This window comes from Microtus pennsylvanicus, chromosome X (assembly GCF_037038515.1).
Source record: "Microtus pennsylvanicus isolate mMicPen1 chromosome X, mMicPen1.hap1, whole genome shotgun sequence".
Classification (NCBI taxonomy): domain Eukaryota; kingdom Metazoa; phylum Chordata; class Mammalia; order Rodentia; family Cricetidae; genus Microtus; species Microtus pennsylvanicus.
Window position 1 is genome coordinate 137412203 of NC_134601.1, and position 15574 is coordinate 137427776.

At 38.0% G+C, this 15574-nt stretch overlaps 1 protein-coding gene across 4 annotated transcripts in view; it reads right to left on the reverse strand.

The window, feature by feature from the left end:
* Nucleotides 1-2905: 2905 nt before the first annotated feature.
* Nucleotides 2906-15574, reverse strand: part of Med14 (mediator complex subunit 14) — a 104778-nt gene continuing 92109 nt past the window's right edge. For 3 of the 4 annotated variants that reach the window (XM_075956814.1, XM_075956812.1, XM_075956813.1), the window contains 8 exons: nt 14620-14751; nt 11892-12074; nt 10836-11071; nt 9157-9336; nt 8602-8709; nt 6359-6484; nt 5845-6037; nt 2906-3127 (listed from right to left, as the gene is read on the reverse strand). In XM_075956814.1, coding sequence (XP_075812929.1) covers nt 3054-3127; nt 5845-6037; nt 6359-6484; nt 8602-8709; nt 9157-9336; nt 10836-11071; nt 11892-12074; nt 14620-14751 — 1232 coding nt within the window. In that variant the 3' untranslated portion in view covers nt 2906-3053. The remainder of the gene's footprint in view (nt 3128-5844; nt 6038-6358; nt 6485-8601; nt 8710-9156; nt 9337-10835; nt 11072-11891; nt 12075-14619; nt 14752-15574) is intronic. The other variant, XM_075956811.1, reaches the window with a different exon arrangement.

The following is a 15574-nucleotide window of genomic DNA, read 5'->3' on the forward strand; positions in this document are numbered from 1 at the left end:
AGAGGCAGGCGGATCTCTGTGAGTTCGAGACCAGCCTGGTCTACAAGAGCTAGTTCCAGGACAGGCTCTAAAACCACAGATAAACCCTGTCTCAAAAAAACCAAAAAAAAAAAAGGAGAACATTTGAAATTAAGGGTGAGACATGCCTGTCTTCCCAGTACTCAGGTGAATCACTTGAACCTGGAAGGTTCAAGGTGAGCCTGAGCAACATGGAAACAACTCTTTTTTTTTAATGGAAAAAAAAAAGAAGAAAAAGAAAAGAATGTAATTGGTATTTCTTTTGGAGAAAAAAAAACAAGACATGGAAGTTTTTAATGGAAAAAAAAGAAGAAAAAGAAAATAATGTAATTGGTATTTCTTTTGGAGAAAAAACAAAACATGGCAGACAAAACTTTATGCCTACCCTTAACCCAGCTAATCTTTTTGTTTTGTTTTGTTTTTTTGTTTTTCGAGACAGGGTTTCTCTGTAGCTTTGGAGCCTGTCCTGGAACTAGCTCTTGTAGACCAGGCTGGCCTCGAACTCACAAACTCACAAAGATCCACCTGCCTCTGCCTCCCGAGTGCTGGGATTAAAGGCGTGCGCCATGACCGCCCGGCGCCCCAGCTAATCTTTAAACAAGGTTCAACTCCTGCGGTTAATAACTGGCCATGCTCTGATCAAGTTATCGCCTTCCTCCTAACTCTAAAAGGCCTTCTATACATTTTAAAATGACATTTTGAAAAGGGCAGATCAGGGCCAATGTCTTCTTTCAGGGTTAAACTAATACTAAACCAAAACTACAACCCAAAATATCTTCACCAAAATTAACTAGAGAGGTTCTAGTTCTCTGAAACTTGTATAAATTTTATTTATTACTGTAAATACTAAAATCACATTGAAAACACCTTAAAGTCAAACCACCTACTAGAGAAAAACCATTAAGGAATCCAGTTTCTTTGATTGAACCTGGTTAACAAAAGAGGCAAAAGACATGGTTTGTGATGAAAGTTACGATTCAAATGCTAAGTATTTCCAAGCTTTAATAAAGTATATACCGATTCCAAGTACCAAGCATGATATCAAAATTCAAATTCACTGGTTTACTCTTAAATCAAAATCAAATTCTGTTCATTGAATCCTATCTTACTTGATTTACACAATGCATTCAAAGGTGTTATAATTAAGAAAAAGTAGCCATTGAATGCATCATGTATAAAAATGCAATTAACATTTCAAAACCACACTTAAAAGAGAAAATACCTGAAAAGTGAATTCTATTAATAAAATTATTTGAAACAATATCCTGCAGATAAAAATACATTTCTTGTATATACATGTAGATTTCTACATGAAAGATAGGATTCAGCTCCCAATAGAAAAGGGCTGACTCCTGATCAAGCCATCTTAGATTGCCAAACCCATGTGATTACCACTGTGAAGAGAACTGAAAACAGAAGGAGAAAAGGGTTAGGTTAAAGGAAGAATAAAAATTTAGTCACCTACTCTGGAAAAGTGTCAGAGTTGGGTGAAAAGCAGGAGATGAAGGCAAAAATGAAACACAGAAGACAAAGAAGGCCTCAACTCTGACAGGAAACGAAGATTCAAGCAAAGTTGAGCATATATGATACAGTTGTAGTGAGATGCTTAAAACCAGAATCTGATGGTTATAGTTCTAGAATCTCAATTAATCATCTTCAAATGGAATCAGACAAATATCTAAAATTTCATCTAGGACTAATTATATTGGCTAGATATAACTCAGCATGATTATCATTAAAACACATAAAACAAAAACAAAAAAACTGCTCCAAATAACACATCAAGTTATCAGAAGACATTTGAATCAGATAATATTCATCAAAGCTTAAAAAGTCCTGACTGGCTGTAAGAGACAGTATAGTACTCTAGAAAGAAATCCTATTGAGAGGTACCAGTGCCAGAAACTCCACTGGACCCTAGACAGGCCCTGCACTATGGACTGGACCAGGTTGTGTCCAGCAAAATATCCTATTGCAATGTTGACAATTGATTAAATTGAGATTGCTCAGAACAACCCCAATTGTGTTGGGGAAGGTAAGAAGTTAAATAAGATAAAGAAATGTCACTGAAACTTCATGCAAACTAGAGCATTCAAGTTCTTTGCTTCCTAGTTAATGCTGTATGCAGAAGTATCCTTTACATGACATTTTCCTAACAAAAAGGTTCCCATTTCTTCACACATGAGAATAACTGCATTATTTGAGATCCTTGATCATTATAAATCACTTACTGTCTCTTTTCAAAGACAAAGTTCTTTCATTTTACCCAAATCCTATACTGAAAAACAACCAAGGTGCTAAATGTTATCACCAGTTAGGAATGTCTGAAGAAACTACATTAACCTTAAAACAAAAAATGTTTTTGGTCAAATTTCAGACATACGTAATTTAAAAACTGACTGGCCCCACCAGGTTAAAGATGAAGGGAGGCCCTAAGAACTCTAGAGAGCTTACACACACCAGTGAGTGTCTCTTTTACATCCTAGTTTTATTCAATATTGCTTCTTTGGGATATGTTTAACAGCTCCCAAAACATTTCTGTGTAAGGATTCAAAGCGGTCATATTAAAATACAACTTCAATAGAAAGCTTGTCACAGTTTTACAGTATTCAAAAATGACAGACCTGCCTTAAAAAAACAAAAAACCCTCAAAAATCAAAAAAGACCATTATACCCAAAACATAAGAAAACAATTAAATAAACAAATTTGGCATTTTCATTACTTTATAGTATAAAACAGAATATTAAATCTATAACTGGCAAGCGGACACTGATTTGTTACCTAGTTTGAAATGTGTCGCATTTAAACAGACTATACAAGTTCACTATACAAAAGATTGATGGTCTTTTTGATGAAAGAAGTGCACCCTGAAAAGTTTTGCCAGTTTAGAATATTTAGCTCTTAAGGTTTTTATTTATTTATTTATTTATTTATTTAAAAGTCCTTTTCCTTTTAAAAATTGAAGGCTGAATTCAGCCTTTTTTGTGTGTGTGTTGTTTTTCATTTGTCAGCCTTCCTGGTTTAAAAATAGTGTCTATGGACGCCCACCAGGGGGCAGTGTAAGATTAGCCATTAAATCACGAACAGCTGCAAATATTGTGCATTCACCTGCAACAGAGAAAAATGGTCATTAGCTATTCGCAGTACAGGAGAGACGTTAACACACCGGTGAGGGGAGGGTTGATTAAAATCAGTTAGGAATTTGAAATAAAGGACTATGTATTTCAAACTACTCAGATTTTTAGGCGATGAGATCTGGTGTGGACTAGCATATTATATTTGAGTGGGGTTTTGCTTTTTTCTCAGGAAGAAATCTGGGGCAAGTGTCAAGTTTAAACAGAGAGAAAGAGATGCCGTCAGTGCATAGAAAGTGTCACAGTGGATAAGACTTTAAAATTGAACACTGTAGAATGCTTATGCGTTTTGGATTTAATGACAAGTTCTAAATTATATTTATGCATTGCTTATAACTTCGGTGATGTCCTCCTAATACTGCATGAGAGGCCAGATGAGAATGCCTCCAATAGGTCATAGGAATACTGTCCAATAGAACATTCTGTGACAATGGGAACGTGTATTTTGTGGTTACCAAGCACTACTCTAGCTACGAAACTGAACACTTTCATTTTCTAAAGTTATAGATTAAGACTGAAGTCAATTAAATACAAAAATAAAGTGGGTTGTTTTGTTTTTTTTTTAAAGGGAGAAAAGGTCTATTTATACTTAAAAGTTATTTTTTTCCCCTTTTCTTTCCTTTTTGGTTGCTATGAGACAATAATCTCACTATGTAACCCAGACCGGCTTGGAACTCAAAATCCTCCTGCTTCAGCCTCCAAGTGCTGAGATTATAGGTGTAAAGCACTGGACTAAGCTGGGATCTTTCTTCAAAGCTCTTCAATGTGAGATGGGCAAGGAAGCCTAAGTATTACATACCAAAAATCTAAATATTCGATTTGTAGAGTCACCACTGATACCTCATCCTCTCAACTTCCTCTCTGCTGCTTAGTTCTTATGAAATATTGCAAATACTTAAATATTATAAAACAAACCGGATCTTTCCCACTAGAACATGTTTTTTACACTACCACAGCTGAAAAGGGGAAAACTGAAGAAGCCCTTGTATGAATGATGGCCTTCTGTCAAGGGGCAGGACACACTGACTCTATGCAAGTCACTGAGAGCCTTTGCTCCAAACATTGGAAAATGAAGGTACAGAACAAAAGGATAAAAGAAATCCAAAGGTTTGTCCAGCCAAAAAAGGAACAAAAGAAAAAAAGAAAGCACTCCCACAATACCTTACTAACTTCTTTTTTTTTTAAATATTTATTTATTTATTATGTATACAATATTCTGTCTGTGTGTACATCTGCAGGTCAGAAGAGGGCACCAGACCTCATTACAGATGGTTGTGAGCCACCATGTGGTTGCTGGGAATTGAACTCAGGACCTTTGGAAGAGCAGGCAATGCTCTTAACCACTTGAGCCATCTCTCCAGCCCCCCTTACTAACTTCTTAAAGAACTGAGGTAGGTGCATGTGTGCAGGCATGTGTGTGCATGAATGCGTGTGCGTGTGCACAGGCATATGCATGCACACTTCCATTGATAGGCCAAAAAATCTGCTTGATCATAGTAGGATCAAAACATTTCCCTTATAATTTTTAAATTCCAGAAGATATAATACATAAAAATGATAATAGTCATGTCTATATGAAGGAATTGTGCTTATCAGAGTTCTACTAGAGGACTTATTTTCAGCTGAAGAGATAGGTCAAAGAATGGAAGCAGAGAAGTGTCAGAAGTAAAAGTACTATAACAAATGAAGCATACCGCTCTCTATTGCCCAGTGTATTCCTTAGAAACTGAAGCAAGAACTTACCCAGGTATGTGTGGGGAACAAACAGTTAAAAAAAACCTCATTTTCCTCAGGATCCCTAAAACTTTTCATACTGTGATACATAAAAATGGTCAGAGAACAACTTTTTCCTTGTTTACCATAATCGTGTTAGCAAGGGATAAAGAGGACTTCCTTAGCATTAGACATGAGTGAACATCCATTTAAATTTTCTAAGTATTAGAAATGAAAAAAAATAAAAGTTCTCTTTGCTGAGCTTCATATTTTAGAACCCCAAATTAGGTATTGCCAGGAGTCACATGTTAAGTGTGGGCTACTCCAGCATCGAAGCAACCTTATTTATCTTTCAAGAAACACTCTGGTTTTTTTTTTTTTTTTCGGAAATGTCCAGTCTCAGAGCTTCATTGTGCACTCAGGGAAAAGGCTCACTTGCACCCACCTGACACTTACATAAGAAGCCCAAAAAGCAGTGATGCCATTTGTATCAGCTTTTATTCTTCACAAAACATTTAGAAGATACACAACTTTTAATAATAGTATTTTGTTCATGATCGAACCATGAAGTATGAGAAACCAACATGCATTTCAACTTTGTGATGTACAGAGTGGCGGGTATTGACGGCAAGGCAGGAATTCACAGCCACAGAAAATCTATCATCCTAACCTAGGGCTTTGTGGCAATGTGTGCTATAAATACAAGCTTCTGGCATTAGCAATCGGCTCAGTCCCAATAGTAAATTGCTAACAAAAATGAAGTTCAGGCAGCAAAGAAATGGACAAAAATGAAGAACCAGTGAGAAAGAAAGAAAGCGACAAGCAGACACTAAGAGGGCCATGGCAACAGAGCGCTAGTACTAGGATTGGGGTGCAGAGGAGGGAAGGAGGGAAAAGAGGAGGAAAGCAGAGGCAGATCTCTCTCAAAGGAATCCTTATAACATATACACAATAAAATACCATCTACTGCTCATGTACCTTGTCGTGGTGGGTTCATCTCTGCAAACCTCTTCAGAATGTTGCTGACCATCATGGGCGCAGCAACAGAAGAGTTCTGCTGTCTGGGAATGTCTGCCTGCTGGGTGGTACCTGAAGCCATGTCATAAATTATTGGAACTATTATACTAACAGGTTCTTGGGGAGGGACTGATGTTTTCTGAGTTAGCTGAAGCTGTAGACACACAAAGAAAATAAAAAACAGAAAATCAAATATTTGTCTTAATTGGTGTGAGGTACTATCATTTACTTTCAGATTAAGATACAGCAAATACAAAAAAATTAAATAAGATAAAAAAGTGACAAACAACTGAGTATTACGATTGTCTCACAATTACTAACTTGAATACATTTCTGTTGTTACTAAGGGAACAGTGAAGAAATATAGTCTTACAGCGGGCAATAACCGCTAACACAACAAATTGTTTTATTACTTTCACATGGCTGTTTCCTCAGAAACTCTGCACATGCACAGATGATGTCAGGTGTTACTTACAAAAAACAGCATTTTGGATTTCAACACCACAGCTGGTGTCCCAGGAGGTGCAATTGGTGGTGCGCTGGGAGGGATGGTGAGGCAAAACTGAACATTCCATTTTAGCTGGGTTGCTTGGTCTGGGAACTGTTGTGAAAGGGGAGAGATTATGACAAAACTCCTGTTAACATTTAAAATCACATTTAAAATCACATCTGGTCTGGAGTCTGAGGAGGTAGGACTTCCACATTCTATTCAATCATTCAGACAGCATGCACTTTCTTAAAAGAATATATATAAAGTCACTAACGAAAACTTGGGGGTAAATTTGTGTGCTCTGTTCTCATTCATTCCTGAACGCTTTATTACTATTCCCAAGGCTAATACTTCAGCTTCCAAATATCTAGCTCCTTTTGTTTCACTGTTTTCAAAGAAGCCAACAAAGCTCAGGGCTTCACTGCTTCTTCCTTGAACCCCTAGCAATCCCAGTGGCTTACTCTTTGGGTGCATGCTTACAGCTACTATCAGTTCCACATCTTGAGTGAGGCTCTAATCATGCTCACAAATGCTGAGTGACGCTATGACTTATGCTGCTCCCTCCCACAATTAAGTCTAACACATGACACTTAAGGCTCTCATTGACTGGGGTCCATTAGATTTCCAAGTCCTGTTTCTAACTGCTTCCTTAGACAAACTAGGCAAATAGTGTCAATGGTTTAGAAGGATAACTCACTGGTGCTTTTGCAGACAGATATTACTCCTTCAAAATCTCAGACATCTTTCTGACATCCCATACAAGGTCTGTTACAGACTACCACATCAAAAGGCAAATGTTAATACAAAAATTAAAAAAAAAAACAAAAACAAAAAACTTCCTCCCCAATCCTGATAGTAAAATGTGAACAGAAATGAGGGAGGTATTAGGCTAATCAAATCACCACCAGAAATAAATATCAAGATCAAAGACTGGGAGATTGAGAGAATAATTAATCAACTATCACCGGGGTTCAAACTAAATAATTTTAAGTAATATCCACAGTATGGGGCTAGAAAGATGGCTCAGTAGGTAAGAGTGCATACTGGTCTTCCAGAGGAAGCAAGTTCAGTTCCTAGCACTTATGTGGGGTGGATCAAACTAACTTTTACTCAGCTTAAAGGGATCCAATGCCCTCTCTTTTTGCCTCTGCCCACGCCTTCACCCACACACATATGGCATATATATAGATATACATATATACCCATACAAAATCAAATGAAAATAAATCTGGGGGTAAAGAGATGGCTCAGAGGTTAAGAGAGCTTGTTGTTCTTGCAGAGGACCCAAGTTTAGTGCCCAGCACCCATGTCACAACTCACAACCAAATCCAGGGAATTGAATCACCTCTTTTGGCTTCAATGGGCACTGCTCTAACATGCACAAACCCAGACGCAGACCAACACAGACACAATTGAGATTTCAAAAAATAAATAAATTAAAAAAATAAATAATGGTGCTAGGGTCAGTGATTAAGAGAATTGGCTCCACTTCAGAGGACCTGGCTTTGGCTCATAATCATCTATAACTCTAGTCCCAGGGAATCTGACATTCCTTTCAGGTATCCTAGGGCACTTATATGGCACACAGACACACATGCAAGCAAACATCCCATAAAAATAAGTAAATTTTCAAAATAAAATAATAGAAAAAATAGCTGAGACTACCAAAGATAGAAATATAAAAAGAGAAGAAAAAAATTGATAACTGAGCTTGGTGTGCTTGTGGGACTAGAAACTGGTGAACCTCTACAGAGGAAAATTTACTAGGATCTATCAAAGTGACATCTATATTTCACAGCTATTAAATAAATATAGAATATTTTATAATAAAAATAGATACAAGTACATAACAGTATAGGAGCAAGACATTTCCACTTCTCATAAGACCATCTCTGCAAGAAGAGTTAGTTACTGGGAACTCTGCTTGAACAGAGAATGGATGGAGAGTGGTTACTGGGTAATTCCTCAATCCATTACCTTGTCCTGAATTCAAAAGACACAGCAGAATTGTGTCATCTTGTCACATCAAATTTTAAGTCAAAATTAAGAATTTAATTCAATTTAAGCCTTTAAAAACTTTTTTAGCGGCTGGTGAATAACTATGAATTTGAGGCCAGTCTATTAAAAAAAACAAATTTTAAGAGAAAAAAATCAAAAATAAACAAAATAAGTGAGCAAGAATAAACACTTCTCTGCATCAGAAAAGCTTTTGTTTCTCAGTAACTCACCAGCTCCAACTTCATAATATGCACACAGTCGCGGAGGATGTGTGTTGGTGCTCCCAACAGCTTGGTGAAGGCTATAAGTGTGTTGGCTTTAAATGGTGGTCCTGCAACCTATGAGGGGGAAAAAGAAATCACCTTACTCTTCATTCTACTTTGACTTTTCTGGTTCACTGACTTAAATTACAAGCATGCATTAAAAAACACATACTCAGGCTGGGGGATGGTGGCACACACCTTTAATGCCAGCACTTGGGAGGCAGAGCCAAGCATATCTATTTGAGTTCAAGGCCAGCCTGGTCTACAAGAGCTATTTCCAGGACAGGCTCCCAAAACTACAGAGAAACCCTGTCTTGAAACAAAACAAAACAAAAACACCAAAACATACTCAGGGATGGACAGATGAATCAGTGGTTAAGAGTTCAATTCTTAGCAACCACACCGTGGCACACAACCATCTATAATGGGATCTGATGCCCTCTTCTGGCATAAAGACATACATACTGATAGAGCACTCATATACATAAAACAAATAAATTTAAAAAAAAAGAAAACACATACTCTTGTTTCGAAGAATTTCTCCAAAACTTGAAGCTCATCGGGTTTCCACTGTCCTGCATTTTCAGGTGTTACTTTTAGCTGAAGGGTCTGGTTGGTTTTGGGACTAAGAGCTACTCTGCATTTCAGGGCATCTGTCTTGAACATGATTACACCAGGTTCATTGGAATTGATCAGTTGCAACTGCAAAACAAGGATGAAGCAAATCAACAGGGAAAGACAAGCATATTGTTGACAGAACTGTCACAATAGAAAACCAACTAAGTTGGTCCAGGCTAGCCAGATGAGAGTCACAGAGTCCAACATTAGAGGGACCATAAGTAGCAGAACTCAGGCTGCGCCACAGCTCGTATCATCGCTAAGCTGAATGTTAATTTATTCAATGTATCTTAATATTGGGAAGGGATACAGTGACAAGAGAAGGCAAAGAGAGAGAGAGAGTTTAATCAAAGTAGATCATGGCCACATATGAAAAACATCAAAGCAGAAACTGCTTTTCTTGAGGATGTAGATTCCCTTCCCAGTACCCACATGGTGCCTCACAACTCTAAGTATAGTTCTAGGGATATCATCTGATGCCTTCTTTGGACCTCCATGTGCACTGTGTACATCTAGTACACAAACATGAAGGTTAAAAACACTCATAAAATACAATTAAAAATAAAAAAATCAAATGAAACACACTATTTTATATAATCCAAACAAGGCAACAATTTCTTAAAATATTTTTTTAGATTTTTTTTCAAGATCTGATTATAAAGCTGGGTGATGGTGGCGCACGCCTTTAATCCCAGCACTCAGGAGGTAGAGGCAGGCAGATCTCTGTGGGTTCGAGGAGAGCCTGGTCTACAAGAGCTAGTTCCAGAACAGGCTCCAAAGCTACAGAGAACCCTGTCATGAGAAACTAACTAACTAAATAAATAAATGAAATGACTATAAGATTGTGAAATGGATTTCAAGCAACCGTATAGTAGATATTATAAATAGTGATCAGTTTGAATACTTCATTAATGCACATAGATTCTGGCAATAATGGTAACTATAAATTAAGAACACACCGAATACCAAAGTAATATCCTAAGGCTTTACTTGGAGCACTATGAATGCCCACAAGTGTTACCAGTCAGGTACACACTATCTACATCAGAGCACAACCCAGGAAACCGAGCAGCCAGACTATAGAATTACTGCTCTCAGTATCGACCTATCTCTTAAGGTTATCACCATAGGGTAACCATAAGGTTATCACCATGTCTCTACAAGGCTTTTAAACAAATCTAATTGCTCATGTACTTTTTAAAACTGAACCCTAACATCTATGACCAACATGTTGATTTTGATGAAGACTCAGCTTCAAAGTCAGTCTGCCTACAAAGGTACTCCAGAGATCAAATAGTCATTTGTATGTGCAAGGTCAGACCCGGTGTGCGTTGGTTCCTTGCAATATTATAACCTATTCCCAGGTCAGGGTTAGCCACATTATCTAGAAAACACAGAACAGTAAACTGGAAAACTCTCCAACCTAAGAATAGAAAATGATGGGGTTCATCTTTAATGCTAGGCAACGAAGTGAAGTATATATAATACTAACAAAATGGTTAAGAAGGTGACAGAGTGTCTCTCACAAAGACTTTATTGTCCCTTTGAAAAGGACCATTTAGAAAGTCACATAGCACTCGTACCGTTTCCTGTTGAATAATTCTTTGAAGGTGTCGTCTCATGATGACAGATCCAAGGAATCTCTCAAGTGGGGAACAAAGATAACTGCCTGCCAGGCCAGGCACAAGGCCCGGAGTTGGAGAGGGTAATAGTAAGATGTTCAAGGCACTATGAGTGAGGATGGTGGGTATGGATGCTGCCCAGGAGCGCTGAGGTAGTTTGCGAGGTGGAGGCATGTTGGTTGGCATTGTCTGGGAACCTTTTGGAAAGGAAAACAAATAATTTCATTTGCAAATGCACACTATCCCATTATTGTCTGTTTTGTCTTCATCACAGATGATGAATTCGGGACTCTACTTCTGGTCACCAAGGAATCTTATGTCAGTCATCAGACAACAATCAGCTGCCATGATTCTCCTGATTGTTTCCAAGCTCCTTACAACATGACCCTGCAGGAACTCTTTCAAGGAAGTGGGATCTGCTCAACCTGGAATCTGCCTGCATTTGGCCAAACAGATCACCATGGAAGGGATGCTCAACTAGGTACAGGACCTCGTGTGCTTTCCTCTAACTTCTACCCACTGTGTAAAAAAGCCATGATCAAGTGTGAGACCACAAAGAGCACAGAGAAGTCATGTCAACTGAAGCTATGTTAGGTCTCCTACTGCAGACACACAAGTAAGCTGAGTAGAGTCTCAAAGTACAGAATCATAAGCCAACAAAGCATTGTTTTTTTAAACACTAAAATTATGTAACAAAAGTAAGAATATATATTTGTAAAATTCTCTTAATTTCTATAGTTTTGTTGGTTAACAAGGTATTTTTTATGGTTCAATAGTGTAGACAAAAATTAACAGTCATGACAGAGTTGCTGGGACTCACCTCCTAAGACTTCTGGAGACAACCCTTTTTCTTACTACATTTTCCCTCACTTTGCTAATTAATACTGTGAACTGATTTACAGTTTAAGGTTTGGAAATCCTCATTTGAGAAATACACTGTGACTTTATGCCAGGACAAAATGACAGAAATCACCTATTGGTAATGCTTTAGAAGAACATAATGCTGGCAACACTTACTTGTGCCAGCTCGGGGGGAATGAGAAGCATCTGGAACAGGAGAATGTAGAGAGGGGTTGGCTGGTGACATTCCAGGCAAACGGGTTGCTGGTGAGGGTCCAGACACTTGAGGAGACCCAGGCCAGTTTCCTGCTCGTCCACTTGGTGACATCATAGTGTATGGAGAACTAGGGTCAAGGGTTCCTAGAGAAAAAAGCAAACAGATGATTCTCAAAATATGTATTTTAATGTCCTCAAAGTATGTGACAACAGTCATAGTCTCAAATAGTGAGCCATTATATCTATCTTTCACTAAAGCTTGATGTCTCTAAACACATTACACCTAAGTCTTGATTTTGTGGTGCTTGTGTACTTTCTGTGTGTTTGGTTTTTAAGACACAGTTCTCTTTGAATAGCCCTGGCTAGACTGGAATTCACTATATAGACCAGGATGGTCTTGAATTCACAGAAATCCACCTGCCCCAGCCTCCCAAGTGCCAAAATTAAAGCATGCAGCACTATACCAGCTAGAGTTTGTGTACTTTCAAACTGGATTAAAGACTTGGAAAAATGAAAAGGATAAATTAGTTTCAAACAAGCTTCCGAAAACATAAAGAAAAATCAAGTTCCATTGAAAGGAAGACCAGCCCTGGCAAATTATGTTTCCATTCTACTGAGAAAAGGATGAGAGAGGGAAACTACACAATTTCTTTATTCAGTGAAGGCCACACTGATGAAGAAATAGAACTGAGAATCAAGCTTTGAAAGCAGTGGATTCCTTAGCAATTTGATATTTTAAACTATACCAAAAACACCTTTAACATACTGTTTATATTCTTTTGTCACCAAATGATACACTGATAAAATAAATAATCTTGACTTATAAAAAAGGAAGTCTTACAAATAAGTAAAACAACACAAGAAAGTAGGCAAGGTGTATATAAATTGGTGGGAATAAAATAAGAGACACTACAGACAAATGGGTATTCGAAATGTAAGCTTGAGTTAAGTAAGTGAAATTTAAATAACAGTCAAGAAATGTATATCCAATAATAAAACACCATTTTCACCTAGCATATGGCAAAATTTTTAGAAAATCTTAATACACCATGTTGGTAATGTCACAGGACAACAGACATTGCCCCAACAATACTACAGGAAATTGGTATAGCCTTTCAGGTGAGCAATTAGCCCTATGTTGCAAAAGCTTTAGAATTTTTCAAATGTGTTACAATCTGAATGACATGTTTAGGAACTGACCTAAGGCAATCATCATGGATGTGAGTATATATGGTACCATTTTAAATTATGGGAAAAAAATAGAAACATTCAAAATAGATATAATATAGGACAATAGTTAGCTATAGTATAAATGCCTCTGAGAAAAGAGATAAGATGGCTGGTGAAATGAAAACATTTGAGTCAGGTGTCCTGTCCTATGCTTTTAATCACAGACAAGGAATACTATGAAGCCATGTAGTATGATGATGGAGAATTCTTACTGACAAATGTTTATACGTAACAGTATTTATTAGTAATAATTAAAGTCCTAGCTAAAAACAGCTGAAAGACTAAGGAAGTTCTTTAGGTTCTGATGTCCATGGTGTTCACAATGTTTAAGTGAATTGTGTATGTATAATCCACTGCCATGTGGGATGGGGAGGAGATGTGTGTTGTTGTGTGTGTAAAACAGGTCTGCAGAATATATCCCAAATCAGGGGCTGGAGAAATGGCTCAGTGGTTAGGATCACTTGTTCTTTTTTTAAAAAAATATTTATTTATTATGTACACAATATTCTGCCTCCGTGTATGCCTGCAGGCCAGAAGAGGGCACCAGACCTCATTACAGATGGTTGTGAGCCACCATGTGGTTGCCGGGAATTTAACTCAGGTCCTTTGGAAGAGCAGGCGATGCTCTTAACCCAGGATTTGGTTCCTAGCATACACATGGTGGCACATAACCACCTGTAATTCCAATTCCAGCAGATCTGATGTTCTTTTCTGACCTCCAGGGGTACCAGGTATGTGCCTGGTATACATACATACATGAGGATGAAATACTCATACACATAAAATAAAAACAAATAATTCTTAAGAAATATACCTGAAATCAGTGACACAAAATGCCTCTGAGAAAAGAGATAAGATGGCTGGTGAAATGAAAACATTTGAGTCAGGTGTCCTGTCCTATGCTTTTAATCATAGCACTTGGGAGACAGATGGGGTTGGGGCTAGCAGTGGGATGTGGGTGTTGCTGTGATTTAAAGGTTAGCCCGAGCTATACAGTGAGATCTTGTATAACAAACAAAATGACAACAAACAGAAAGGGGACATTTCACTGACTATCTCCACCTGATCTTTATTTGCATCCATTCAAAATAAATTTATTTCAAGTTGAAAATTCAAGTTTCAAAACAATTCATATGGTAAGGTAACCAGATAGGGGGAACTATCTGAGAGGAGGACAAGCCAAAATAGCTAGAGAGCAAGCACAGAAAGATATAGAAAGTCCAATCAGCAGACAGCAGGTGACAGGAAGGGCAGAGCAAGGAAAGAGAGAAGACAGTCACAGACCAACCAGTCAGTGCCTCTGTGTGGAAAAACTAAGAAAAATGTTTATTTTTGTCCATGTCATTTTTGCTATTTCTCAATAAATAAATGCTAATTTTTCAATAAGAAATTTGATTTAACAAAAATTACTTTTATATCAAGCTCTAAATGCTACAGCGATTTCTGTGTATGGACTCACCATGTGGACTAGCAAAACTGGCCCCTGGTCCTATTGAGATTCCATGCGAGGATGGGGGAGGAGTTGGAACAAATGACGCTGGTGATGGGGCTCGCAAGGCCCCACTGGGGGAGCTGGCAGCATGCAGATTTCCTAATAAAGGAAAATAATTACAGATAATCTCACAGGACACATATTATGTCCTGTCCAAGGACCACAGGTTAAAAAAATCTCCCTAGAGACTATAGAGACAAGCAGAAAAGGTCCCATAAATAACATGAAGGAAAATTGGAAAGACTTCACTATTGCAAGAAAGTTCAAGTCCACGGGTCCATGTTATAACTCTCATACTCACCAACTGAAAAGAAATTGTGTCAAAACATTTTTTAGTCATGTACTTAGTCAACAAGTAGGTGAGTTTATCAGCTTTTTGCCAAGCACTATTCTAGGCATGGAAGACATAGTTAATGTAAGAAACAATTCTGCCCTCATGGAGTATGTATTCTAGTAAAATTAGCATGAAAAATCTACAAGGTAACAGCAAGTGCTGTGGAGAAAACCAGTGCAAAGGAAAGGAACAATTCTTTGTTGTGGCAGAGGTCAAGACTCTAAAGGGGCAAGAGAACCAGACAAAAAGAAAATGCAAGACATAGCACAGGGAATAAGATAACCCAGGCAAAACAGATGAGCCACTCTAAAGGCCCCAAAGAAAGGATAGTTTGTGTAGTAGGGCAGGGACCAGGGTGCTAGAAAAGAGTAAAGAAGGGTGGCATAAGAGGAGATGACAGGCCAGACAGTGGTGGGATACGCCTGTAATCCCAGTATTTGGGAGGCAGAGGCAGATGGATCTTTGTGAGTTCAAGGCCAGCCTGGTCTACAAGAGGACAGATTCCAAACAGTCAGAGCTGTTACACAGAGAAACCCTGTCTGGGGTAAAGACAGACAGACAGAGCGAGCGAGCAGTTTAGAGGTAAGT